This window comes from Opisthocomus hoazin, chromosome 7 (assembly GCF_030867145.1).
Source record: "Opisthocomus hoazin isolate bOpiHoa1 chromosome 7, bOpiHoa1.hap1, whole genome shotgun sequence".
Taxonomy (NCBI): Eukaryota; Metazoa; Chordata; class Aves; order Opisthocomiformes; family Opisthocomidae; genus Opisthocomus; species Opisthocomus hoazin.
The window spans coordinates 37,471,479-37,498,053 of NC_134420.1; the positions used below are offsets into that span (position 1 = coordinate 37,471,479).

At 44.2% G+C, this 26,575-nt stretch overlaps 2 protein-coding genes across 3 annotated transcripts in view; one reads left to right on the forward strand and one right to left on the reverse strand.

Annotated features, from left to right (window-relative positions):
- Positions 1-870, forward strand: part of FSIP1 (fibrous sheath interacting protein 1) — an 86,963-nt gene extending 86,093 nt beyond the window's left edge. The window contains exon 12 of the mRNA XM_009931817.2: positions 563-870. Coding sequence (XP_009930119.2) covers positions 563-585 — 23 coding nt within the window. The 3' untranslated portion in view covers positions 586-870. The remainder of the gene's footprint in view (positions 1-562) is intronic.
- A 9,007-nt stretch (positions 871-9,877) lies between these two features.
- Positions 9,878-25,695, reverse strand: THBS1 (thrombospondin 1). Of its 2 annotated transcripts, XM_075425736.1 has the most exons (22): positions 25,571-25,695; positions 25,294-25,385; positions 23,987-24,564; positions 23,377-23,452; positions 22,935-23,131; positions 22,619-22,744; positions 21,227-21,320; positions 20,734-20,907; positions 20,169-20,345; positions 19,681-19,854; positions 19,367-19,494; positions 19,109-19,261; positions 18,370-18,588; positions 17,681-17,788; positions 17,138-17,297; positions 16,637-16,755; positions 14,743-14,977; positions 14,154-14,381; positions 13,728-13,999; positions 13,204-13,301; positions 12,952-13,091; positions 9,878-12,259 (listed from the first exon to the last, which is right to left on the reverse strand). In XM_075425736.1, the coding sequence occupies exons 2-22, from the start codon at positions 25,358-25,360 to the stop codon at positions 12,252-12,254; spliced, it is 3,531 nt and encodes a 1,176-aa protein (XP_075281851.1). In that variant the 5' UTR covers positions 25,361-25,385; positions 25,571-25,695; the 3' UTR covers positions 9,878-12,251. The 2 variants fall into 2 exon arrangements, with proteins under 2 accessions (XP_075281851.1, XP_075281850.1); XM_075425735.1 differs by having other exon boundaries at positions 9,878-13,091.
- Positions 25,696-26,575: the final 880 nt, after the last annotated feature.

Consider the following 26,575-nt stretch of genomic DNA (forward strand, 5'->3'; position numbering starts at 1 on the left):
CTACAGACATAAATCACGCACTGTTCACGCACCCCGTATTCCCTTATGATTGGTAACTATGCACTAATGCCAATAGCAACAGACCGCCTGCACGTCCTTGAACACATCTTGTTTTTGCTAACCCACATCATGTGCACTATCAGAACTTTCTCAATGGCTATTCTTAGCTGTCCTTTCCAGCGGCCTGTTCGGTTATGCTGTTTTGCTTAAGCGGCCTAGTCGTGCTAATTCTCAAGCTACATCGACCCCAACAGTGTGTATATATATCTCTGAAGCAGACTCTCATGTGCCTTCCTGAAAGAAACACTAATCTGTGTCAGGGTCATATGCACGTAAATATAGGTGATGTTTACTGAGATAAACAGAAGCCAGACTTACCCACATACAGATATGAAAAGGCTGTCATTTCTCAGTTGTATGAGCCAACTATTTCCAGCTCTTTTTTTGAGGGCTATGTTAAGTTTTAAGTAAAAGTTGTATCACAAACTGTTGTTGCCTTTTCCTCTTGCAAATAATATTGTGCTTGCAGTAGTTCAGCATATGATTCTTTTCTTTTTTACAGATGATATGAAGATTGAAAGTTGAGGGGAGAGTGATTGTATGCTTTCTTACACAACTGTTTTCCTGAACCTGTGGTTAAACCTCCATCAGTGATGCTATACTGATACAGTATCATTTCAGACAACCTGAAGGGAATGAACTATCGTCATTGAAAATTGTTCCATGAGCTGATTTATTCTTAAGAGATAATTATTATTGTCATTATCATATATTTTTGCAGTTTGATTTCAAAGTAAACTCTTGCATTTCATTAAATTTCCTGGGAGTGTTCTATCTAATAAATACAAGTACGTACATATTTGTGTAGCTGCGTGGCTGATAGACATGCATGTCTTTGTTCATGAAAAATGTAAAATAAAACTTGCAAAGTTCAGTTTGTACTGATAAGTATTAGAGTGGCTGTGAAATGTACATCATAATTTTATTTTCCTTCCTTTACACAAAGTCTACTTTTTCCATGAAGTTAGCTAAAACCTGACCTCCATTATCCCAGGGTGGTTTGCTGGAGCTTGCAGCTTGCCTGCCTGCTGAGCCCTGACTCGGTGAAGGACCCAAATAAGTACTGAGTTTTCTGCCCCGGGGCTGTCTGCTGGACTGCTAGTTTGATTGAAGGTAAAGACTTGCACAAGTCCTCTGCTGGGTCAGAACATCAGCAACAGTCTGCTCAGCTGTGTCCGATTCTTGGTCCCGCGGGGCGTAGCCGTACAGCAGCACACAACCTTACCCACTGGTGAAGAAATGTGGCTGAGAGGTGAAAGATGGCAGTCCCTGGTGAAGGCTTGGTGTGGAGAAAAGTGAAGGAGCTCAGAAGTTTGGCCCTAGCAGTTACCGGGTTGTGAAACCTTATAGTAATGGCTAGCTGGGGGGAGGGTAATACAGCTGTTTTGTGTTTGAGATAAAAATTCATTACAAGTTTTTGCTTGTCTACTCTTTAACTACTATTTCTCCTGCAGTTTCTACTTATTTACTGAGATGATGGTTAGTTTTTCATTTCATGCACTGTAGTGTCAGAATAAGAAGACTCTATTAATAAAGAAAAAAATGGTTCTCTTTCAAAAGGTTTTTTTTTGAGGGGGGAGAGGTATTCTAGCAAGAAAACCTCGATAGATTTTCCCATTGACAAGGCCTCATTTGACACAGACTAAAAGGACAAATTATTTCTCAGCTACTACACTAGCCATTTAACATTCAACAAGATGTCTGGATAGAATGTTAACCATACAATGGCCGCGTTATGGCATAGGGCTTACTTGAACTATATTAATGCATATACCAGCCCAGATTTTAATCTCATTTACGGAGTTGCCAGTCAGAGTGGATGTACACTCCTGAGGAAGTGGTAATTGTGTGGATATAACAGAGATCAGGTTCTAACCTACTTTCTTTTAATTGAAAATGTAAATGGAACATTATATTTGTGACAAACAAGTGCTATTTATTTTTTTATATCCTGATATTTTCACTTGTTTGCCACAGCAATAACAAACCCATGGATACCGGGCTGCTCTGCATGGGATTGCTGTAAGCATGTTTCATGGAGCTTTGCAAGTCTCACCTAGATGTATTTCTCATCTTCCTTACAAATTTTAAGCCTATGTCATAATTTCTTTACTGTAAACATAATCAAAGCAATACTGATAAGTTTTTTGAAGGGTATTTTCTGTGCCTGTATGATATTTGTGTAGGACTGTCCACTGGATGGAAGCTTTCCACAGTCCAGTTATTTTCACACGGAATTAATGTTTTATAGAGCCCTCCTCAAAAACACTGTTAAAGTGCTCGGATAGTTTTTGAAGAAAACTAAGTTCTGTTTCAATATCATATGTAGAATATCTACAATGTATATTAAGAGAAATAATAATTAATTCTTACTTTTCTGGTGTATTTTGTTATCTTAAATGTCTGTTATGAAAAAGCTTTGCCTGGCACCCTCAGGAAAGAGTCTGTTGCTGACTAAGCCTTACAATATTCCCGAAGGCATGAATACAACTTTTTATTCACATCTGGCATTTCGGGAACAAGCAGGCAAGTTTGAGTGACTCTTGACTAGATGAGTATATTCCAACAGGAACTCGTGTTACTTCACTTCAAGTCTTGGGAAGTGCTGAGTGCCCTGCACCAGTTACAGCCACTGCGCCCTGCAGGGACCTAGCGCTTGTGAAACACTATTCCAAAGGTGCTTAGGGCCGGCACCCGAACTCAGACACTGTGTCAAAAATGAGTGACCTAATATTTATCTGTGCTTGGTTGCTACTGCATCATATTAAATAACACGTTCTTTGTGAAGATTTTATTTCTTGCTTGATGTTACAGGTGAAGTATCAATTCAAGCCCTCCGTTCTTTATTTTCAGTTTGAAGTAAAACTGTAGGAAGTAAAGTTATTTGGTAAAATATGTTTACTGGTATGACGTGCAGAGTAACAGACATACTGTATAAAATATAGTGACAATGTCATCTGCTGAAAGATTACCAATATCAGGGTAAAAGGAAAGTTGAGCCTAGTAGGATTGATGTGGGTTTTTTTGTTTTTCCAGTGTCTCTCAGTTGTGACCTGCAATAACCCCTCCACTGAGCTCGCCACTGGAATTCCAGCTGCACTGGAATGCAGCGGCTTCTCCATGGGGAATGATGGCGCAGGGATGATTAAGATATTTAAATGAATTTTTATTTGCAGCCTAACTCAGGATTTGGAAACAGGTTTTCCTGTACATTATTGTATATCATGTTATTATAGTGTATGTATGAATTCAATATATATCAAATATAATATATTCTATAAATAAACATATTTGAGTAGGGTGATTTAAAGAACTATAGTATTTATTTCAGTATACTGTGATGGTAAGAGAAGTTCAGTCCAGATTTACAGTTATTCAGATTTAGAGCGGTTGAGGGTCTTTTCCATTTCAAACAGAAGTCACAGGCTAAATATCCTGATTTAAAAAAAAAAAGAGAAAGTTTGTTGACTATAGACAACAATGATAAAAGAGGTGAAGTTATTCTGATATGTCCAGAAGTCAAGTTTAAATTGAAGTAATTCTATCCAGGGGTGGGAAAAAAACCTTCCAGTTTCATCATCTAAAAAAAAAAAAAAAAAAGAAGAGGAAAACACCCCACACAAATTCTCAGCCAAATGCTTTTTTCCAAGCCAGACGATGGCTGGTGTCTGCTTTGTGCATCTGTAGTACATGTTTTCCCTCTCGCTCCCTGAGCAGAACTCCTGCAGGGTCAGTGGGCATGCTGAGCACAGAGTGAAAACAGGCTGTGCAAAAGTTATCTGCTGCTTAGATCAGAGAGGAAAGGGCTGCTTAAACATGTCATCGGAGTAGCAAGGACTAGCCTAGAAGTGTGAAAAAGTATGCCAGTAATGCATGGACTAGAAAGGGTGCAATTTTGCCTCCCAAGCAGGGAGGGATAGGTGAGAGGCTGTTGTTTGCAGATCAGTTTCTGTAATTTCAGTAACGATAATTTTTTTTTTAATATTTTATTAAAAAAATATTTTCTGTATAAAATTTCAGCAAATAAAAGGAGAATGCACCTCTTCTCTTTGTTTTGCTTCTTAGAAAGGCTTTCTAACCATAGATTTAAATAGATGTCTTTTGCTTTTTAGGGGCAAAATCTGCTGTGCTGTTTACCCTTCCAAGAGTGCATCCTCCATCAGTTGCAAAGGAACTGGGAATCTCACAGTCTGAAGGGCAGGCATGGAAGAGAGATGCTTGGGAAGTTGTTAAATTGGGAGGGCATTTTAAATCTAGGAAAAATAACAACTGTGATTTTTTTTTAAAATTTTCAACAGACATTTATTGACAAATAATTGTGCTTTTATTTGTAGCTAGATTTAAAGGTCAGGAAAACTGTTTCATTTTTAAATAGAATAGAGCACTTGAATACTACTAATGCTATAACCTACAGCTATCCAATTACACGTTTCATTGAAGGATTGGCTGGAATCTAGGTGCAGTAATTAGAATAAAAGGCTCCCTGTCGTTTAAGTCTATGTGAAAAAGTTTACTGCATGCAGTTGAATCTGCAGTACCTTATCTATTATGCTTTAAAAAAAAAGCAAACTGGAATACTCATAAGGGTGTACTAGAGTGCTGAAGTGCGTCAATAATTTTGATTTACAGGCAGGTATTCTGTAGTTAGAACTCTTTTCTTCCACTTAAAAATTTGTTGTCTTCTCGTGGAAATACTGTTCTATGCCATTATTTTCCTGTTGTTTGCTTTGTGTATTTAGTATGCAGAGTTTTGGTGGGAAGGGTATTGCCAGAGGCATTCTACCCTAATTTTACAATAACACTAAAATGGCCTCTCCATATGTATTTTGTAAATGGAGTCATCAAGGGAGAGTGACACAGTATCTAAGCAGCACTCAGTTTAGCTTTTGTATGTTTTGCCTAGGCTAGCAGTTCTTGAATTTGAAAGCAGTTGAAAAATTAAAGACAGTAATGGCTGGGCTTCCTGGGATTGTCTAAATTTGAAAACTGAAGTTTCTATGTGATCCTTGGCTAATTTTATGGATTTCCTGTGGAAGATTTTATCTTTAAGACTTTCGCTTGCCAAACACTTTTCTCTAATGAGTTATTTTTCTCTTGTCATAACTGTGCTCAAATATTCATACAACTTTGTGCACCTCTTCTTTCTCCCTTGGAAAAGGTGAGAAAGAAGAGCTGGAAGTCCCCTTGTGGCTATATTAAGATGCTCTCTTCTATAATCTTGGCAATCCTGTCCAAAATGAATTTATGTTGACAATCAGCCAATTACCACACTATGGACTTCACTACAAAATCATGGCAATATCAGTAAAAAGTGCACTGTTGTCATTAAGATGCAGATCTTGCTACAATTATCTCAGTCTTTATCTCCATAGGTTATCAATATCTACAGGTTAAACTACTACACCTCTTGAAAGTAGGTTTGATGCAGATGACCACTTGAAGCTACTGTATTTTCATGGGCTCTGAGAAGAGCATGCTAAGGTAAGAAAACATTGCACTCTCTGCAGTAGCATGAAACTCAAAACGTTACTTATGCAAAAGAGTTGGCCAAGTACCCAATAATGCTAGAAGTGGCATGCAGTAGTTGGTACACCTATGTGTCCGACTGATGAGTCTCCAGGGACCTGGGAAGAGCATATTTCCCACAGGCTTCACCTACAGAGTCTTTGCCCTGTGGAGTGTGGCCATTTTCTCTGCTCTTCCTGTTTAGTTTTTCTTTGGGCAAGCGCTGGCCTGACTTACCTTGGCTGTGGCTCTCTCTTGTGTCCTGTTGTATTCACGCTCCCCAAGCAACAAGCAGGAGGACTTAACCTATGGGTTCACACAAGGCATATGGCTTGCCTTTATTATTCTAAAGCATGTATCATCCCCAATTTGGATACTACACTGATATAAGCTACATAAATGCATACAATAAATTAGCATGAAAGTTTGGCTTGGGCTCCGACGAGGTCATTGTAATGGGCTGCCAAGGCTATCTTCCCCCACCTCAGCAACAGGTCTCTCGTTTAAACTTCTGTTTAGACCTACATACATCCACAGATCTGTTCATACAAGTGATTGGCTTTCTAAACACAGGGTATCTCATTTTTCTGCTATTACAGTAAAGAGATTTCTCCAGGTGGGAACTTTCTTTGTGTTTTGCAGTCCTCGCTCTTCTTGGTGCCTTGGGAGGCCAGAAGAGAGTTCGAGACCAGAACTGCAGGACCCAGATTAAGATCATGCATAGATGGTGCACTCCCACAAGAGACTGCCACGTCTTGCTCCAGAGAAGGGAAGCAGACAATCCTGTAACTGGCAAGGGCAGAAATTCAGCAGCTACGCATATGTTGGAAGCAACAGGTCAGGAGTTCTTTGTCTTTTTTTTCTCCTTGTTCTCAGTGGGATAAAAACTAGAGGACTATCTATCCTCAAAAGTTTAGTGACTGAAATAATAGGAAAAAAATTCACAGATAGGGACTCTTCATCCTCAGGAAAAGGAGATGTAAAGATTAATTTTGTGTACCTGCAGGGGCCCCTGAATACACTTGTCATGTGGGTATCTAGCACTCCTAATGTCGCACCCGGCTTTGCTAAAGGGCTCATGAGACAAGCTGCTGCTGTACAGACCAACAAGGAGAGGTGGGGGAGTTGCTCTATATGTGAGGGAGCAAGTAGAATGCATTGAGCTTGGCCTGGGGGCAAATGAGGAACAAGTTGAAAGCTTGTGGGTTAGAATTAAGGGACAGGCTCATAAGGGTGACATTACGGTGGGTGTGTACTACAGGCCACCTGACCAGGAGGAGGAGGTTGATGAGGCCTTCTACAGGCAGCTGCAAGCAGCCTCACAGTCACAGGCCCTGGTTCTCACGGGGGACTTCAACCACCCTGACATCAGCTGGGAAGACCATACAGCTAGGCAGGCGCAATCCAGGAGGTTCCTACAGAGCATCGATGATAACTTTCTGATGCAAGTGGTGGAGGAACCAACAAGGAAAGGCGCGCTGCTGGACCTTGTGTTAACAAACAAGGAGGGACTGGTGGAGGATGTGAAGGTTGGAGGTAGACTCGGCTGCAGTGACCATGAAATGGTCGAGTTCAGAATCCTGCGTGGAGGAAGCAGGGCGATAAGCAGGATCAAAACCTTGGACCTCAGGAGGGCTGACTTTGCCCTCTTCAAGGAGCTACTGGGAGGAATCCTGTGGGCCAGGGCTCTCGAAGGCAGGGGGGTCCATGAGTGCTGGTCGCTCTTTAAACAACACTTCTTCCATGCACAGGAGCAATGCATCCCCCTGAGAAAGAAATCTAGCAAAGGAGGCAGGAGACCTGCATGGTTAAACAAGGAGCTTCTAGCGGAGATCAGGCAGAAGAGAAAGGTCCACGGAATGTGGAGGGGCAGGCCACTTGGGAAGAGTACAGAAACGTGGTGAGAGCATGCAGGGATGCGACAAGGAAGGCCAAGGCTCACCTGGAGTTGAATCTGGCAAGGGATGTCAAAAACAACAAAAAGGGCTTCTTCAACTACATCAGCAGCAAAAGGAAGGCTAGGGACAACGTGGGGCCGCTGCTGAATGAGGCGGGTGTCCTGGTGACGGAGGATGCAGAGAAGGCAGAGCTACTGAATGCCTTCTTTGCTTCAGTCTTCAGTGGTAAGACTGGCCCTCAGGAATCCCAGGCCCCGGAGGTAAGAGAAGAAGCCTACAAAGAGGACGACTTTCCCTTGGTCGAGGAGGACTGTGTGAGGGATCGCTTAAGTGATCTGGATGTCCACAAATCCATGGGCCCCGATGGAATGCACCCACGAGTGCTGAGGGAGCTGGCGGATGTCATTGCTGAGCCACTCTCCATCATCTTTGAGAGGTCCTGGAGGACAGGAGAGGTGCCCGAGGACTGGAGAAAGGCCAATGTCACTCCAATCTTCAAAAAGGGCAAGAAGGAGGACCCAGGGAACTACAGGCCGGTCAGCCTCACCTCCATCCTGGGAAAGGTGATGGAGCAGCTTATCCTGGAGGCCATCACCAAGCAAGTGGAGGAAAAGAAGGTTATCAGGAGTAGTCAGCATGGATTCACCAAGGGGAAATCATGCCTGACCAATCTAATAGCTTTCTACGATGACACGACTGGCTGGGTAGACGAAGGGAGAGCCGTGGATGTTGTCTACCTTGACTTCAGCAAGGCTTTCGACACAGTCTCCCATGATATCCTCCTAGGGAAGCTGAGGAAGTGTGGGCTGGATGAGTGGTCGGTGAAGTGGATAGAGAACTGGCTGAATGGCAGAACTCAGAGGGTTGTCATCAGCGGCGCTGAGTCTAGTTGGAGGCTGGTGACAAGTGGTGTCCCCCAGGGGTCAGTACTGGGCCCAGTCTTGTTTAACTTCTTCATCAGCGACCTGGATGAAGAGTTAGAATGTACCCTCAGCAAGTTTGCTGATGACACCAAACTTGGAGGAGTGCTGCCAAACCAGAAGGCTGTGCTGCCATTCAGTGTGACCTGGATAGGCTGGAAAGCTGGGCAGAGAGGAACCTGATGAGGTTCAACAAAGGCAAATGCAGGGTCCTGCACCTGGGGAGGAACAACCTCATGCACCAGTACAGGCTTGGGGTGGACCTGCTGGAGAACAGCTCTGCGGAGAGGGACCTGGGTGTCCTGGTGGACGACAGGTTGACCATGAGCCAGCAGTGTGCCCTGGCTGCCAAGAAAGCCAATGGCATCCTGGGGTGCATCAAGAAGAGTGAGGCCAGCAGGACGAGGGAGGTTCTCCTTCCCCTCTACACTGCCCTGGTGAGGCCTCATCTGGAGTACTGTGTCCAGTTCTGGGCTCCCCAGTTCAAGAAAGATGAAGAGCTACTGGAGAGAGTCCAGCGGAGGGCTACGAGGCTGATGAGGGGACTGGAACATCTCCCCTACGAGGAGAGGTTGAGGGAACTGGGCTTGTTCAGCCTGAAGAAGAGAAGGCTGCGAGGGGACCTAATAAATGCTTACAAATATCTGAAGGGTGGGTGTCAGGAGGATGGGGCCAAGCTCTTTTCAGTGGTGCCCAGTGACAGGACAAGGGGCAATGGGCACAAACTGAAGCACAGGAAGTTCCTTCTGAACATGAGGAAGAACTTCTTCCCTCTGAGGGTGACGGAGCACTGGAACAGGCTGCCCAGGGAGGTTGTGGAGTCTCCTTCTCTGGAGATATTCAAGACCCGCCTGGACAAGGTCCTGTGCAGCTTGTTGTAGGTGACCCTGCTTCGGCAGGAGGGTTGGACTAGATGACCTACAGAGGTCCCTTCCAACCCCTACTATTCTGTGATTCTGTGATAAAGACTGAGCAACTAGTCTTAACTGCTCTTATTTTTAGCAGCACGTTCAAGCAGTTGATATAGGGCCACATCATCAGCTTTTTGATCACACTACCAGTCTCAGTCTAGAAGAGGTATTAACAGACAGTCATCGGCCGTTGCGGATAGTCATCCGGTTGCCTCTTTGCACGTGAAAGACAGCAAGCGGGGCCAGGCCTGGTTGGGGCTGACTGAAATCCCTCAAAGAGGGTTTTGCCTTGTGGCTTCATCAATAGCAGCATGGCTGCGTCGATGCTCACAGAAGTCTTACACAAAGCCTCCAGAATCAAATTTGCCAGCTGTCCATGCTCCCTAACTGCAGAAGTGCCTTCAGGTGTTATACCTGGAGTGAAAGCTCAAGTGCTGCTCCTCTTGTGGTAGTTTTAATGTAAAGATCAGAGAGACGGCATGCTTTGAAGACCCATTTGACATGAGTAACAGAGCTATATGTTAGCATGTTGGTGATCCACAGCAGCATTACAAAACATCAATAAAACACAAAGGTGTAAATATAAATGTCCTTGGTGGTTTATTGTTCTTTGAATGTATGAATCTTTATTGTACAACTTACACAACTTTAAAATGGAAAATGGTTAAAAATGTTTACAAAAAAGCATGTTCTTAGAAAATTATGCTAGCAAAAACATTGGGAGGAGGGAAGCAAAAAAAAAAATCTTCAGTTCCATGTGCAAACATTTTATAAAAATAGAAATACTAACTCTACAGGTAGCATTTCATGATAAATTATTTAAATAGCGTATCTACACAGTTATGTGATTAACTGTTACAATGGCAATGAGAAAAATAATTTATAAAAATACAAGCAACGGTATACAAGATGACAGGAAAAAAATATAACACAACATTAGAAACTGTATTTGACATTTTTTTTTCCAATGCCATTTCCTTACTGGGAATACATTTTCTGCAAAGAAATTTTGACTATGTACAGCATTAACTTCTTTAGTACTACAGTAGCTTTAAAGTTTGTTAGACATTTGAACTCTGCTTAATCCAAAGGTTTTTCTCAGTCACACAACAATGAGGTAATATTTGTACGTAAAACTTTCACTGTGTTCATTTCTTTTCCTTTTTATGAAAGGATGAGGAAATATTACAGGTATAAGGATGCTGCCCCTTCTTTTGGGGAAAACAGTCTTCAGTTAATGTACATCAATCTCTCTCCCTCTTTTGCAAGGAGCTCCTAAAATTCTGGCTAGTCCGTGAAGAATTCCTTTTCTAGCTGCACATTACTAGTTACAATAATTTGCGTGCAGTGGCCCAAATAGCTGATTTGAATGGTTGCTGACTGCGGTCACTGTGCTTCTCCCTGCAATCTCCTCAGGGCAGGTATTCTGGTTTTGTGTCAGGCCCACTGACCAGTGGTAAAGCACTGCAGACATTTCCCAGCACTAAATAACCGCTAAGCTAGTAAAATTCACTCCCTCGTCTCTAGCACTATGAATGGGAGACAGCAACTGCTACCATCCAAAGGGGCTCGAGTTTTAGCACCGCAGAGGAGTTGCCTGCCAGGCTACCAACTGCCTTGCACAAAGAAAGGAAAGCCAACACTGAGCTCACGCTGAGAAAAAACAAACATCACATTCCCCACCCTGCCACTTCTCCCTGTGCCTCAAAGCCTTTGTGGGGGGGGCAGGGGGGGAAATTAAAAAAAAAAAAAAAAAATCGCTCTTTGTAACAAATACATCACCACTATCTGCTCCAGACAAGATTTTTTTCTCAACTAAAACCCCTCTAGTTTCCATATAGAACAGAGTTAATAAATAATCTGTATTTACAATCTTACAGTCATGAAGACTTGTAACAATGATTAGGTGGATAGTCTTGACGCACTTCTTGTTGTTTTAATCAATAATCCCTTGGTCATTATAACATCAAGGATCAGTAAAAATAAATATTTTACAATTTCATTATTTATCTACAGGCCCGTTCCCCTCCACCTCAAAGAAGTGAGGGGTTTAAGGCGTCTATGGCATGTAGAAAAGGAATGTTTTAATTACTATTATTTTTGTGCCTTTTTAACCATAAAAAGTGAAGCATGTGCTGGTTTCCTGAAGGACAGCACAGTGCTAGCTGAGATGGCGGTGCTTTCTGGCACCGTATTCGAAAGAAAACACTTAAAAGGTAAGTAAGGTCTGCATCTAATCAGGAAAAAACAGAATCTAATTGTAAATCCCAGTTCTCCCAAAGCTGGTGTGATCCAGCGTGCCAGTTTTTATCCTCTTTCCCCCTCCCACCACAGAAGTCAGTTTTAGGGTATCTGTTTTGTCCTATGTAATAGAGCAGCTGATCTAGCTCACCACAAATAGATTAAAAGGCTGTGTTTTCATCTGAAAGATATGACATCTAAAACTATACTTGTTTCTCCAAGTCAAATGGACGTAAACCAAGGTAGCGCAGCCCTCATTAAAAAGACTTCGAGTTCACCCTCCCACCCAAAAACCCTTTTCCCCACACAATGAAAGGTCTTCAGTTTAAGTAGTCCACAGCACATCCAAAGATGTTCTTTTTACAAAATCCTACTCCATGGGACCTCCAGTTAGAGAGGCAGTGACACTGCACTGTGATAAACAGCAAACAAATGTCTTTCCTACTGAAAGAAGTGTGCTTGTTCAGTGAAGACAATTCTCATTTGCAAGACACATTTTTTCCTTCCACTTCAGCAGAGGTCAGATACCAAGTATGTTCTCACTTTCATTCTCTCAAAAGCATTCTCTTGAGGCAGGTCATGTGTTTCGAGTCCACGTTTACGCAGAAAGAAGAAAGGAAGGAATAATATAATGGTCCCAGGATTTGTAAGGCTAAACGTTTCAGAAGGTGCAATACCAGCATTTTTAATAGTCTCTGGGTCCAATAACCTTGTGATTATGGATCTGTGAAAAAGAAAGTCTAGATATTTAAATATTTCTGTGTCTTAGCATGATTGAGTCTAAGACATTAATTCCTAGAGACATTTGGAAAGAACATATTGGTAAAGAAAACTGAAAGTGCTTAGGTACTTTCTTGAGTTAAGATTTCAGAATCTAGTCTATGTATTCATTACATAATGAAGTCACAATTTAAAAAGACTAAGGCACGTGGAACTAGTCATATGCACTTACCTCCACTGAACTGCAAGAGTGCAATACTTAAGACAATCGTCTACTTTGCTTACTTTTAAGCAAATCAGTTTTTTGCATGTCAGACACTACTCTCTTGCTTGCTAAAGTCTGTATTTTGCATTTTCACCTTGGACTTTAACATTTGTGTTGATTTATTCTAATCAGTGTTTTAAAGGAGATTCAAGATGTATTTCGTATCTGGAACTTAACATGGATTTCTGAAACTTCAGAATAATGGGACAGGAATATAAAGTTTAAATGTATAAAATCTAAGTAAACTCTTAAGAGTTTATCAAGAAGGTGTCCTGTTTCTGCCTACAGAACTCACTTGAGATCGAGCCATGAAAGATCATGGGTGAACTTTCCCTCTTAGCTCTTATTTCTTAATCCATTCTATTTTTGAGAGCAGCTTTCTTGAACCAATTCATTGATATAGGATCTCTTAAATACAATGTCTTCCTTACCTCTGCATTCATATTTAAGATCTGAGAAGAACACCATTTCTTGAGAGAAGACAAATAATCCTAGCCGACCACCAGCATAGGTTTTATCATAGATTGGTCCTGAGTCTGCCATGATTTTCTTCCCTTCATACATTACAACCCTGCAAAGATAGACAATAGGTCAGCCATGTTTGACAAGCTTCTGTTACATTGATCTTTGCAGACATCCACTTTCCTTGTGATAATTACTTAATGTAAAAGGATGATGCTCACCTGATGTAACCAGTCTTTGGTCTATGGCTAAGACGCCATCTGTACGCAGTGAAGTCTTTCCAGCCGATGTGACGAGGGTCATGCCACAAAGTTCTCACCTATGAAAGAATATTTTTTTATTAACCAAAGGCCTGAGATAACATAGCCATTATTTTGACATGAAGGTGCCTTGACAATCACCATTATGACTAGTAAAAGCTTAAAGTAAGTCATTAGGCTCTGTAATGGGGTCTTTTGAAATCAACTGCATTTAAATTTACTTTTAAATGTGTCAGTAGGAAACCACTCCACAATTCCAGAAACAATTGATTTACTGCTGCAGCAAAGCCTGTCTGCAGCATGCAATCTTCTTAGTTTTATACAATATTTTGTGTGATTTGGGATAATTATGAAGTTACTGGTCTTTGCCAAGAAGACTATACCATTCTGATCAGCATGTACAGACCCCCTGTAAGGGCTGAACTTGTTGGAAGTAGAGCCTGCCTTTGGTGCAGAAGAGTAGGTTACCAAAGTGCCACTCTTACCTGGCCAGGAGTGTTTCCTGTGTGCCACAGAGCATTACGGAGGTGTTCTCCTGGACCGGTGGTGGAATTCACAACTTTGATGGAGAGACCTGAATAGCCTTGAGCTTTGGTTGGTGTGGAGTCCCAGTAAGACTGGGTGATCTGCTTCCACATGACAACATAGAAACGACTGCTAGATTGGTAGCCAAATACAAAGCCAGCATAATCATCATCCCTTTCTGTGTTGATGAAGAAGGTACCACTGAAGTCCACAGCATTGAATTCATCAAAACCTATGGGGGCATTAAAGTAGAAAGTTTTAGATGCTGGTCATTTGCTATTCTTAAGCAACTCCTTAATAGTTTCTCAGGTTCTCCTCCTCCCTTGCCCCCAGCTGAAAAACAAACAAAAGTGTAATGCCTATCAGAGTCAAAGTTTTCCTCTTACCGACTGCAAGGCCAGGGTCACAGTTGACAGTCTGAACCAGTTCTTTACCCTGGTGACGAACAACCCAGTTTGGATCATTTTGGGAGGTTCCTTTGGGATCCAGGGGAATCATCTGAAATCTTCGGAAATCAGTCTCACTAATGTCCACATTTTCAGGGCAGATATCATCTATGTCTGGCACACTGTCCTGGTCAAAGTCATCTTTGCAAGCATCTCCACGTCCATCACCTGCAGGACACAGGTAATTTCACCATTATATCACCATTGCTCTTTGCTTCCGAGTGTTACAACTTGGAGTTGATATCTTAATTGAAAATCTCTGACTGCCCAGGTACTGCTGGCAGACACGCTACAGAAACCACAGAATCTACTGTATAAATGCCCTTTCACTCCAGCCTGATTGATAGTGACTTAGAAGTAAGTTGGACATGTGATTTTTACATTGCTCCTTATAGAAAAGGTAGAACGTCTACACTGTTGTGTTATTTGGAAGTTTTGTCCAACCCTAAGTTGGTGGTGGGGGAAGAAAGCAAGCATAAAAGTATTGGAAGATATTTTTAAAACGTTATTATGATACCGGTCATCTTACCATCAGAATCAGCTTGATCTGGGTTGGCAACCAATCTGCAGTTATCTTTGTCATCAGGGATACCATCATTGTCATCATCATGGTCACAGGCATCACCTTTGCCATCCTTATCATGGTCAGCTTGATTGGCATTGGGCACATAGGGGCAGTTATCAAGATTATTTTGATGGCCATCTTCATCTATGTCCTGGTTGTTATCACACTCATCACCTATGCGGTCAGAATCAGTATCTTCCTAAGAAAGAGTTAAAAAATAAAGAACATTTTAAAAAGCCACTTAAAAAAGGATGAAATAGGAGTCTAATAGCTAGAATTGGGATTTCTTCTTGCTTTAGCAAGAGCTAAGATGGATATAGTGACGTATTAGGATTAATACACGCTTACTCTAAAGCTGCCTGTGCTAACTGCTTTTGGGCTGCTTTAGTGTTGCCCTGGTTTTAATTTGAATCTACAGCAGCAGAAAGCAGTGTGGTCATCAGCTTCTCTTCTTCTCCCTTCTGCCAAGTAGTTCTTCTGTCACTAGTCTACCGTACCGGACACAGGATATTTCACCTCCCACCTTCTCTGGCAGCTTCCTGGTTCCAAGGGCCAGATAAGGGTAGGACTACTCTGTACCTAGCCAGTAGAGCCTGTAACATTAAAATATAGTCTACCAAGTCTTGGATTTGCAGCTTCCACACCATATCATAGTGTTCTTTATCATAAAAGCCCCCTGATTCGTCAGTCAAGACAATTATTCCCTTAGTGATCAAAGGCTGTGTGAACTGCTGTGCTTGCTGATCACGTATTTTAGCCAGTCATTTGCTTAGTCAGCTTCTGAAATAAGAAAAATAATCCAGTCATCCCTGAGGCTGCCTGAAGGTTTAGTCTAGTAGTCTTGACAACACTGGTGGATGACCCTGGTGTTGGTGTAGACAGCAGGCATACCACACAGTTTGAATAGCTACTAATTCTGACATTTGAAATCTAATATCTCTGCTTCTAGAACTTGATTAGAAAACTGTTTGAAGAACCATTAAAGTCTTATATTAAGATTTCAAAGTGTCAAGAGAAACATTCCTGAAAGGATCTTCAGACACTTTCTACCCTTAGGTGGGGAAGCAGTAGAGCAAGCAACAAAGACTAAGAAATTTTATATTATCTGTTTAAATCCTTCAGGTAACACTGCTTTTAGGCTACATGGCCATGCTACACTAGATTACACTGATTTGCACCGGCTTTTCTAACCCTTCAAACATTCCAGTTACGTTCCTGAAGCTAATAAACTTCCAGCCTTGTCCTTGACAGGACGGCACAGGCTTTATCTGCTTCTACCATCAAACGTTTTTGAACCAGTAAATTGTGCGAAAGGCTGGATCCCCCTGGATTTTTATTAAGAAGGATTTTAAAAGTGTCAGAATACATTTTTTCCTTAGAGAAAAGCAACCTGTGCTGCCTTCAGCTTACCAGTAGAAAAGTTATCTTTTGAAATGCCGCTGTTTCGAACTTAAGGACAAAGATTAAAGATCGACTTTGTGTCTAAGTGAACCCAGCACTATGGGCTATGAAGAGGGTAGTTCCTGCCTACCTAGATTTCATGCAGTGCTCCTAGGAATTTCATATCCTCACTACAAGAGCCACCACAACTGACAAACCTAAGAAATGTTTAGGAGATGAGCGCACACAGTAGCCTCACAGATCTTCACTAGAGTTACTTTTCAGAAAATACCCAGCAGCTGTTTGAACCATGAGGGCAAGTTATTTGGTAAAAGCACCATTTGGCAAATTAATTAAGAATGGTTTGTGACAAGTCAAATTTAATCTGCAACTTGTTGTTCAAATATTTTCTACAATACACAACATCCTATATTTTTTATAATACCTGTCTTCTATTTATATAATGCAAATTCCCTACCTGGTCAGGATTGTGTTCCAGTGGACAGTTATCACACTGATCTCCAACACCATCCAAGTCTGCATCTCTCTGGTCTACATTGTAGACATACTGGCAGTTGTCCCTTTCATTAAGGACCCCTGCAAAATTAAGGAGAGTTCATGAATGAATGTCAGACATCTAAATGCTGCAAAGAACTGTATAAAGCCACCACACACTTCTTGATATGTTTTTGAAAGCATTTTGAGCAGCATTTGAAAGCTTTGAAACTTGACTCATCACTAGCTCTGCCACATGCTTCTGTTCCTACTGCCTGTGAGAATAGAGCTAGAATTTAACTGTGCCAAAATATATATATTTCAAAGTAAATTTCCATTAGCTGTAACTGTTACTTCAGTAATCCTTATGTCCTGAAACCACCTTTTGTATTTTCAGGGATGAAATTCTGGTAGGAAATCAGTGGTACATTAGATCAATCTGTGATTAGAAAACCTTCTAAAGGAGTCATCAGAAGCCACCTACCATCTCCATCAATATCCACTGCACATGCATCTCCTTCTCCGTTGTTGTCAGTGTCAGTTTGATCAGGGTTGTGATTGTAGGGGCAGTTATCACAGCGGTCACCAACATCATCCCTGTCATAGTCATACTGCTGTGGGTTGTAGATGAATGGACAGTTGTCCTGCAAGAGCGAAAAAGAAGTCAAGCTTTAAAGAGAGTCAAATTAGAGCTTTAACCAGATCCTACTTATGCTTGTACCACTACGTGAAAGAAGTGAAACGCAGGGAACAGTTAAAGCTGGAATGCTTCTATCTCAAAAAACCCCACCGCTTACATGAGTGTAGGAATGGCTGAATAAAAACAAATATTCACTTCCAAAGCTCAAGCAGCTGCAGAAAGTTTGTCTGCATAGTTATGCATATTTAAAGGTTTCTAGAATAGCTGTCAGTGCCAGCAATTTCCTATGGTCCTCTCTTAAGATTAACATCAGAAGCTAGATCCCAGCCTTAGGAAGGGGAAAGGGAGAGCTACATTCTCAAAGGCTGTTCTTCTGTGTTGTCTTACCCGGTCATCAGGAATACCATCATCATCATCATCATCGTCACAGGCGTCACCAATCCCATCCTTATCATAGTCTTCCTGCCCAGAGTTGGGCAGATTAGGGCAGTTATCCTAGAAAGGAGAAAGTACACAGATGTGTTTACTCCTGGTGTGATGACAATAGGGATTTTAGCAGGTAAGATCTAATCATTAAGCAAAAGATCATAATATTTCAATCAGGTATGTGCTACCTTACTGTAATTCTTTCAATTTTAGCTAGTCATTAGTGTGATAATAAATCTTAGAAAGCCATAGTTCAAATCATTTTTAAAACAAAGATTTGGCTGCTTTTGAGAATCTTACTCTCTTCTTCTTCCCCTGGAGATACATATCTGTCAGAACAAAGCTGACATAGGTATAGCCTAAACTTGAGTCTTCCTAGAACATCTATAAGAAATATTTATAACTGTGTCAGGCTTCATTTTTTCCTATCTTGCAGGAATATCTAAAGCAACAGCAAAAGCCTCCTAGCAATACCTTGGCAATGGTATCCCTACACAGGGAGTATTTCACCAGTTTTATTTGTAGAGAGGATAGTTTAATAGCTCTAACAAGACAGAGGCTTGCTTTTTACCTCTAAGTTAAAATATTTTGTATATTTCTGAGATAGACAGGCTGTTACAATGGTAGAGGGGAAAACAGAATAAACTTACTTTTTTACAGTGGTAAGTGGCATTGGCAACACAAACAAGGTTCTCATTTGGCCATCCATCCAAGTCTGTATCTTCTCCACAGATTATGCCATTGCCAGCATAGCCTGGTTTACATTCACAGCGATACATGGGGTCACTGAAGTGGCCAAGGTAATTGCATTTGGCATTCTTGTTGCAGTCATGAGTTCCATCTGTGCATGGATTACGTGGCTTGCAGACCTAGAAGACCACGCAGAAATTAAATCCACTAGGAACATCTTTTTATTCCTCATTTTTCCCTAGAGATTCAAATAAAACATGGAGAACACTTGCTTATTTTGATCAGAGATCCTTCAATCAGAAAAACCCTCATAAATTACTTTCTTCCACTCCCCAACTCCAGTAGCAGTCTTAGCATTAATTAGTTTTCTTCTTCAAACCTTATTTATGTTCAAGTGGAACCAAGCACTAAAATATTTCTAAGGCACATGTTGTTGGATCATAAGTGAATACTGATGAAATTACTCTCCTAAAATTATGTATAACATCTCAACCGTCCATGGCTGAGGAGGACAGTGATTTTTAAAATAATTTTGAACTCCAGTAGAAACTGCTTAATGCTCCTTCTGTTCTGAATCACAGAGGATGGTGTTTTAATAAACGTACCAAGTCTTTCTTCCCTGAAACACATAGATGCTCTCTGTTATTTAGAAACTTTGTGAGATTTCATAACCCAGAAGAGTTCTTAAGTTGACAATACCTGTTTGTTAGCCATGGCATCCTCAACACTGCGACCAAAGGGCTGTGTCCCAGTGAAACGTGGTGGACAAGGCAGACAGTTGTACCCAGGTTCAGTATTCTCACACCTGTGCACTCCATTAAAGACAAAGCAGGCATCAGGAACCTCTTTGCACTGGGATAGAGAAGAACAACAGTTTGCATTAGAAAACACTGGGATTTTATTCTCCCTTCCCATTTTCTTTCACTCCCTTTAAGGAGCAAACTCTAGTCTTCTTACCTCATCAATATCTTCGCAGTGGACACCATCACCATGGTAGCCAGCAGGACAAGCACCACACTTCCAGGAACCGTCAGGGGAGCTGGTACATGTAGTCCCCGCAAAGCAGGGATTAGACAGGCACCCATCTGAGAAACAAATGAGAAAGTGTTAAGATGAGGGATGCTTACCATGGTGCTACAGTACTATATTTGACAGATATGATGGTTTAAGATTCTAGCACTTGTGTTTTACAGACTTATGTCAACTTTTTTAATCAGTATTTTCAAGAATGTCCACAACCTTCAGATGTTCATGGGAAAATGGATACTCACCAATTGGACAGTCCTGTTTGTTGCAGACCTGAGTCCCTCTAGCTTCACCTACGCAAGTCTTCCCACCATACTGAGGCTCAGGATTATTACAGAGACGGCTACGTTTTTGAAGTCCTCCTCCACATGTCAGTGTGCAAGCATCCCATGGAGACCACGGTCCCCAGTTGCCATTAACTAAAGGGAGACAGAAGTTAGAAGACACATATAGCTTTAAATTCAGTGGAACAACTAGTTTCTACCTGACTAAGGACTATTACTTTTGTAGTGAGAGCACTTCGGACGTTGTTCAGACATAAATGACAGAATTAATGGACTCTGTGGAAGAGCCATATAAAACAGTTTAGTTTCATCTGAAACTAACCTGTGACGTTTTACCTAGACCACCTCTAAGCTTAAAGAGAGATTACTAGAACGAGATTACATAGCAGCTACTCAGCAATTTCACCATTTAAGCTACCAAATAGTAGTTACCACCTGGACACACTTACTTGGGCAAGGATCTTTCTGGCAGGGTTTGTTTTCTCTTGCCTCACCCTCACAAGGTTTGCCACTCAGCTGTGGTACTGGAGAGTTGCAGAGACGAATTCTAGTGATGATGCCCGTGCCACAAGTGACAGAACATGATGACCATGGTGACCAGTGACTCCAGCCACCATCCTGTTTAACTACAAGAGAGATATATTGGTTATTAGTAGAGTTTCTGAAGAACAAACTTCAGCTGCACAACACCTAGGACATACCTAGTACCAGAACTGTGCCAGAGATTCCAAATATATAGGATAGCCTCAGCACCGTCACAGATCATGTTGTTTTGTCACTAGAGACATTACATACCTAAACTGGCCTCAAATTTTGTCCTGGGAGCAGTGTCCCAACATGCCTATTTACTGCATTAACTGTCTGCTCCTCTTGACCTGATTAATGTAAGTCCTTAAAGCTTGAAGCCAATGCTCCATCCCAGTGACAAAGCTCCATGGTAATCTTTGCTGTTAACATTAAGCCAGCAAAAGTGGCCTGTGTTTTACTACCAGTGTTAGTAGATTAAGTACTTACATCTCTTATCACACTCCTGAAGGTGGCAAGTCCGAGTCTGTACAGAAGACCCTTCACAGCGGTTATTCAGACTGTCACAGGATCGCCCTCTCTGCTGAATCCCATTCCCACACGTCACAGAACATGAAGTCCATTCAGACCAAGGAGACCATCCATCATCTGCGTAGTCGCTAGCTGCAGAGGGGTACAGCTCTGTTAAGACCCAGGTACACGTCTTTCCATGGTCTTTTCTCCCGCCCCTCTCTCCACAGTAAAGGACACAACTGTCCTCAAAAGCCATATGCATCTTCCATTCTTGTGCAAGACAAAGGCCATGAACTCAAATGCTTCAGTGCTTGCATGCATCACCTAAGTGATTAACCTCCAAGAGACATCAGGCTAACCTTACTCCAGTGGTGCAAGGTTATATCCAGTTGTATTACACTTTGGAGCACCATGTGTCTCGCTAGACGAAGCCAGCTGCTACAGAAGTGTGAAGGTATTAAGTACTTACGCCAGCATCGGGGGCAGCACTCCCCATCAGGCACAGTGGCATTGGAACAAGGCATGAGAGGACAGGACACTTTCCGGCATATAGTGGCAGAGTTCTATAACGAATTATGAGAACTGCAATAAGCAAGTGGAATATAAACAACATCTGCAGTGTGGTTAAATGATCTTTTCTGCAGCATTTAAAGACTCAATAGCACATCTAAAGCAGAGCCCCTTGTATTTAGAGCTAGTACAACCCGAGGGTAGTCCCAGGTATTTTTAGTCAAACTTCATCTCATTCCCATTCTCACCCATTGTGTTTCAGTCAAGAGCAGAAGTATTTTGGTTTTGCAGAAGTTGGTCAAGAGTAGCTACCAGATGCTGGCTAGAGTAAGAGACTAACATGTGATACCCAAAGTAAAAGGTCAGACTTCAAGGGAAGGAAACAAGAATGAGAAGCCAGCTTGCTTTTCAGTTAACGTGGATTTAAGCTGATTATATAGTAAAGAAAACCAGTTTAGTGGACTCCGCTCAAGAGCCGTGAAATCTATAACTTATACTTAGAGGTCTTTGATCTTTAAGCCAAGCAGGCAGGGTAAGAACACCCACCTCTAGTCTCAATGAGAGCTAAAGGGCAGCCTATAGTTTTGCTTCTTGAAGGTAGCAGCTTGGTCAGAAGAAAGCTCTCATGATTACTATTTTAATCTCCCCAAGCAAATGACTACATTAAGGCAATTACAGCTAACATTGAGTAAGAGAGTTGGTAGGAAAGAGGCAAGCGGAGAAGTCAGAGTATCATTTTCTGGCTACACAACAAAAGATGTAGACACCTATAGAAGCAGATGCAGAACTCGCCGAGATGCCTTGGATTGCACATGTACAAATACTCAGCCTTCAATTTCTAAACAGCGGCAGGCTAGTTAACCCACTCTTTGGTAGACTGGTACTCCAAGATACTTTTGCTAAGGTGTACTTACAGTGAAAGGGAGCAAGCAAAGAGTTTAAAGAAACTCTGAAATAGTGTTTTGGTGTACAATATTCCGCAGAAGTGGAACACAAAGCATAAGTATCTTGCCAAGTGATCCTGAAATCTGGAAGGGATTGCTCTTCCATATAATCTCTAACAGCTAATAGGACACATCTTGAAGCATTTGTTAGATAAAGATAGATAAACTGTGTTAACAGTTGTATCAGAGTGACGTTTTGTATAATTTTCTAAAATACTGCTGTTGTAACACTGTATGAAAGCTGCCTTTATACCAGAGATCTAGTAGCATGAAATAAAGTGAATAATTCTCTGGCTACTGTAGTATGCCCAGTTCTGTGTAGGATTCACTCTAACAAAGAATGTCATTTAGAAATATCTGTTCATTTCCACTCATGAAAGAGGATTTATGAATGTGAGGAATCTTACCTGGCAGGTACATTCAGTGCAGCTGTCAATAGTCCACTCTTCTTTATTTTTGTGCAAGATTCCATTATGAATGCATACTCCAGGAGTGATCTGGACCACTTTGGCAATGAGCTCGTTTTCTTCAGTCTTGGGGGGATGGAAGGCAGGGGAGAGAAGCAGAGAGAAGATATTTAGAAGTCGATACAGAAAATGCCCTTTTCCACAAAAGTCAGAGAGTAAAGTTATTACTGTTTATCCAGGCTCTGAAAGGGCAGGTTAAACTTCACTCACTAAGTGCCAGTTAACAAAAGGTACCATGAATTTAACCAACACTCACCACTTTGCGAACTCTGTCTTGAAGTGTTGTAACCATGGACCGGAGCCCCTGCAGTTCCACAAACATATTTGTTAGTTCATCGCAGGAAAAACCACAGACTGCTTGGATGTCCTTTGTTTTATGGCCAATGTAATTAGTGCGGATAGCTGGGCTGGAACCGTTGATAGGGTTGTCCAAAGTAATGATCGCACTAGTGGCTAAGAGACAAAAACACACATAAAGTAAATGCATTTTTTACCATGTGCATTTATCATTCCAGGCTAACACCTGCTCAACAGCTGCCACCAGATTCATTAGGGTGCCTGCAGAAATATAATCTTATTTCTTATGCAATGTGGATTTGCATGTCAGCATACTTCTGAGTTGTTTAAACTCGTCTTTCTAACGTAATGAGGAATCTTATTTTTAATAGGTCATTGGATTCAGAAGATTGCGGACTTACAGCTGGAGCAGCCTTTGTTCCTCAGGATAGTTTCCAGAGTTGTTCCAAACACAAACCGCACGTTCTGCAGCAGTCCCTGTGGACAGAGGAAGAATTACAGCTAATTGCAGCGACTGCAAAGGAAAGAAATACAACTTGCATGGGGAGAGCTTGTAGCCCCATAAGTTCACCTAAGATCATTAAGAGTCATTTCATGACAGACAGATGGCAGTGTGAAACATGTTGCTTTATTCTTAAAGATAAAAGCCCTGCTTTCTAACACTCTCATCCTTGACCACAAGGACCTGGCAGCTCTCTAGGCAAGAAGGAAAAAAACCCCATGAATTTCTGAATCTCATACAAGAAACGGAGCAATGAAGCTACAACTACCTGTTTGGAAGCTTCAGTAAGTTCTATCCCTGCAAATCTAGTGCTTCACCCTTCAAACTCCGTATTAAAATTTAGTAGATTTAGAGGTGGTGTACATCAGATGTACACAAACTACTCAGTGGTGGAACCCTTCCTCCCTCTTGCCCATGTCTTTGTAGCTATTTAGGCTGGCTGAGCAGCTAATGCACCTTCAAGGCAGATGACTGAAAATACTAGGCAAAAACATACGTGAAACTCTTACCTGGAAGTTGTCATTGACTCCCCCTTTGGCAATACGGAGCCTGGCACTGCTGGCCAGGTCCCTAGTGAAGATGTTCTGGATGGGCATGTCCAGTTCAGCGTTCTCCATTTTCTCACAGCCCACATAGAGCTGAGCCCGGTCCTCCTGCACAAACAGGGTGATATTCTTCCAATGTCCTGTAGCTAGCAAGGCATCCTCCACTGACACTAACTGCTGCTTGCCGTCACCAGAAAGGCTTAGGTCCAGGGTGCCTGCCTTGCCATTTGATACTAGACTGAAGACATGACCAGAGCCATCTTTCTGTTCCACAGACAGCAGCGTGCCTCTACTCTTCTTGGCTTGCCGGAGAGTGGCCAGGAGGATGAAGCCCTTCTCGGCATGGATGGCATCTAATAAGTCTTGGAACTTGGAGTCAGGGACAGCCGGGATGCGACTGGCATCTTCAATGCGGTAAGCGGGGCTGGAGGATTCTGGTCCCTTCACCAGGTGCACCCCGGGTGCCCGGCGGCCGGCTCCCTTCCGAATGAAGCCGATGAGTTCAAAGAGATCGAAGACGCTGTTATCATCACTCCTGGACTCTGCAGAGAGATCAGAACAAGCATCATGAGCAAGGGACAAGGAGAGGCTGAGTAGGTGCCCATCTCCCAGGACAGCTCAACGTACCAGCTCGTGGTGCGCAGCGTGCAAGGTACAGCGCCGCACGTCAGAGCGCAGACGGTAGCGCCGAGGGCATGGCAGCCCTGAGAGCTGCTGCATGGCCGCCCACGTGCATTCCTCTGCGGGAGCCAGCTGGCACAGGAGTGCCAAGTACTCGCTGACTGACATGCAGCAGTAGCAGCCCTTCTGGCACCCCGTTAGACTCTAGCAGAGGAGGACTAGACCGCAGAAGCTCCGACTGCGGTACTCCCATGCTAGGGTACAGCCAAGTGAGCTTGCTTAGTCCGGCCGGGTGACAGCAAGCGCAGCGGCAGCTTCTCTACAGCGTGGTGACGGCAGCCTGCTGCCCTGTTCCTTCCTCAGCCAGCTCCCACATCGCATTGCCCCTTTCCTCTGCCCAATGCAGAGGTGGACAAGCTACGCGCCCAAGCCCTGGAGGCTCCACGCTTCCATTCCTGAAGGTTACACGAGTTCCACACCAGAGAAAGGTTTCCTGCTCCTACCTAGCTGATGATCAGGTTGAGAAGTTTTTGTTCCTGGAAAGCTCCGGAGCCCTTCCCCACCGAGCACTACCCGGACACCGAGGAGCGCTGCCTCTTCTCTGCCCCCTTCCCCGACGGCTCGCAGCACCGGCACGGAGCGGGTCTTACCTGCGGCGCGCTTGGCCTCCGAGGCGTCGAGCACGACGAGGAGGAAGAGAGCCGCTACCGGCCCCATGGCGAAGGTCCGCCTCCGAGCCAGCCTGGGGACGGGCACAGGGAAGGAGGTCACCGCGCCGCCGCCGCACCGGGCGCCGCCACCGCACCGGGCGCCGCCGCTCCCGAGGCTCCCCGGCGGCAGGGAGGCTGCGCAGCGGGGACCGGGCAGGTGCCCCCCGCCGCCCTCGGAGGGGACGGCGAGCGCGGCGGGAGCCGCTTCAGCACTTACCTCTGGGGAGAGCGATCCGGGCGGGCGGCGCCGGCCTCCCGCAACTCCCGGCACCGGCGGACGAATATCCTCGGGCAGCCCTGGGCTGTCCCGGCGAGCAGCGGGTGCGTGGAGAGGCGGCGGGAGCGGCGCTGCCGGGACACTGCGGGCGGCGGGCGCCGCGCGCCCCTTTAACGGGTGGCTCGCATTCCTGGGCACGCGGCGGGCCAATCAGCGGCGGCGGGGCAGGAAGCGGGAGGCGGGTGCGGGGTGGCTCCGCGGCCAGGGACAACTTTCCGCCGGGGCCGGGCCTGCCGCCGCCGCCGCCGCGCCCCGCCGGCCCGGGGAGCGGGCGGCCGCCCGCCGCGCCCGGCCGCGCCGCTTGGGGGCGCCCCGCGAGCTCGCACGGCGCTGGTGGTTCGGGGCCACTCCGCCGCTCCTCGGCCCCGGCGGCGGGCGCGACGCCCAGGGCTCGCTGTCGCCTTCCCCGCCGGCCAGCGGGGAGCCGCGGCGAGGCCGTCGGGGGCCGTCGTCCCCCGAACCTGCGGTGAACCGCAGCTGGCACCCCGCCGCCCCGCGCCTGTCCCGCTGCCCGGCCGGCGCCCCAGCCCTGCCCGCCGCCCCCGGGGCTCGCGGCCGCTCGCGCTGGGGAGCGCTGAGGGGGCGCGCGCCGCCGCAGGCGTTTGCCGGCGGCCCGGCCGGGACGCGGAGGAGAGGTGGGCAGGAGCGCCCCGGCCTCCGGCGGTCCCGAGGCACATCGTGAAAGCAGGCTTCACTTAATTAACTTAATTCACTTAATGATAAGCTTCCTTTCCTGCCCACTGGTCGCAATACACAGCACAGGTGACACCGGGCCCGCAAAAGCAGGGATAACGGAGATTCTGATCAGCCCTTCCCGAGCACCCTCGGCAAGGCCGCGGGCCGGGTGCCGTGGGGGAGGCGAGGCGAGAGGAGCGTGCTGTGGTGTGGCGTGGCGTGGCGTGGCGTGGCGTGGGAGGACGGTGGGCTGGGGCACTGGGCTGGGGC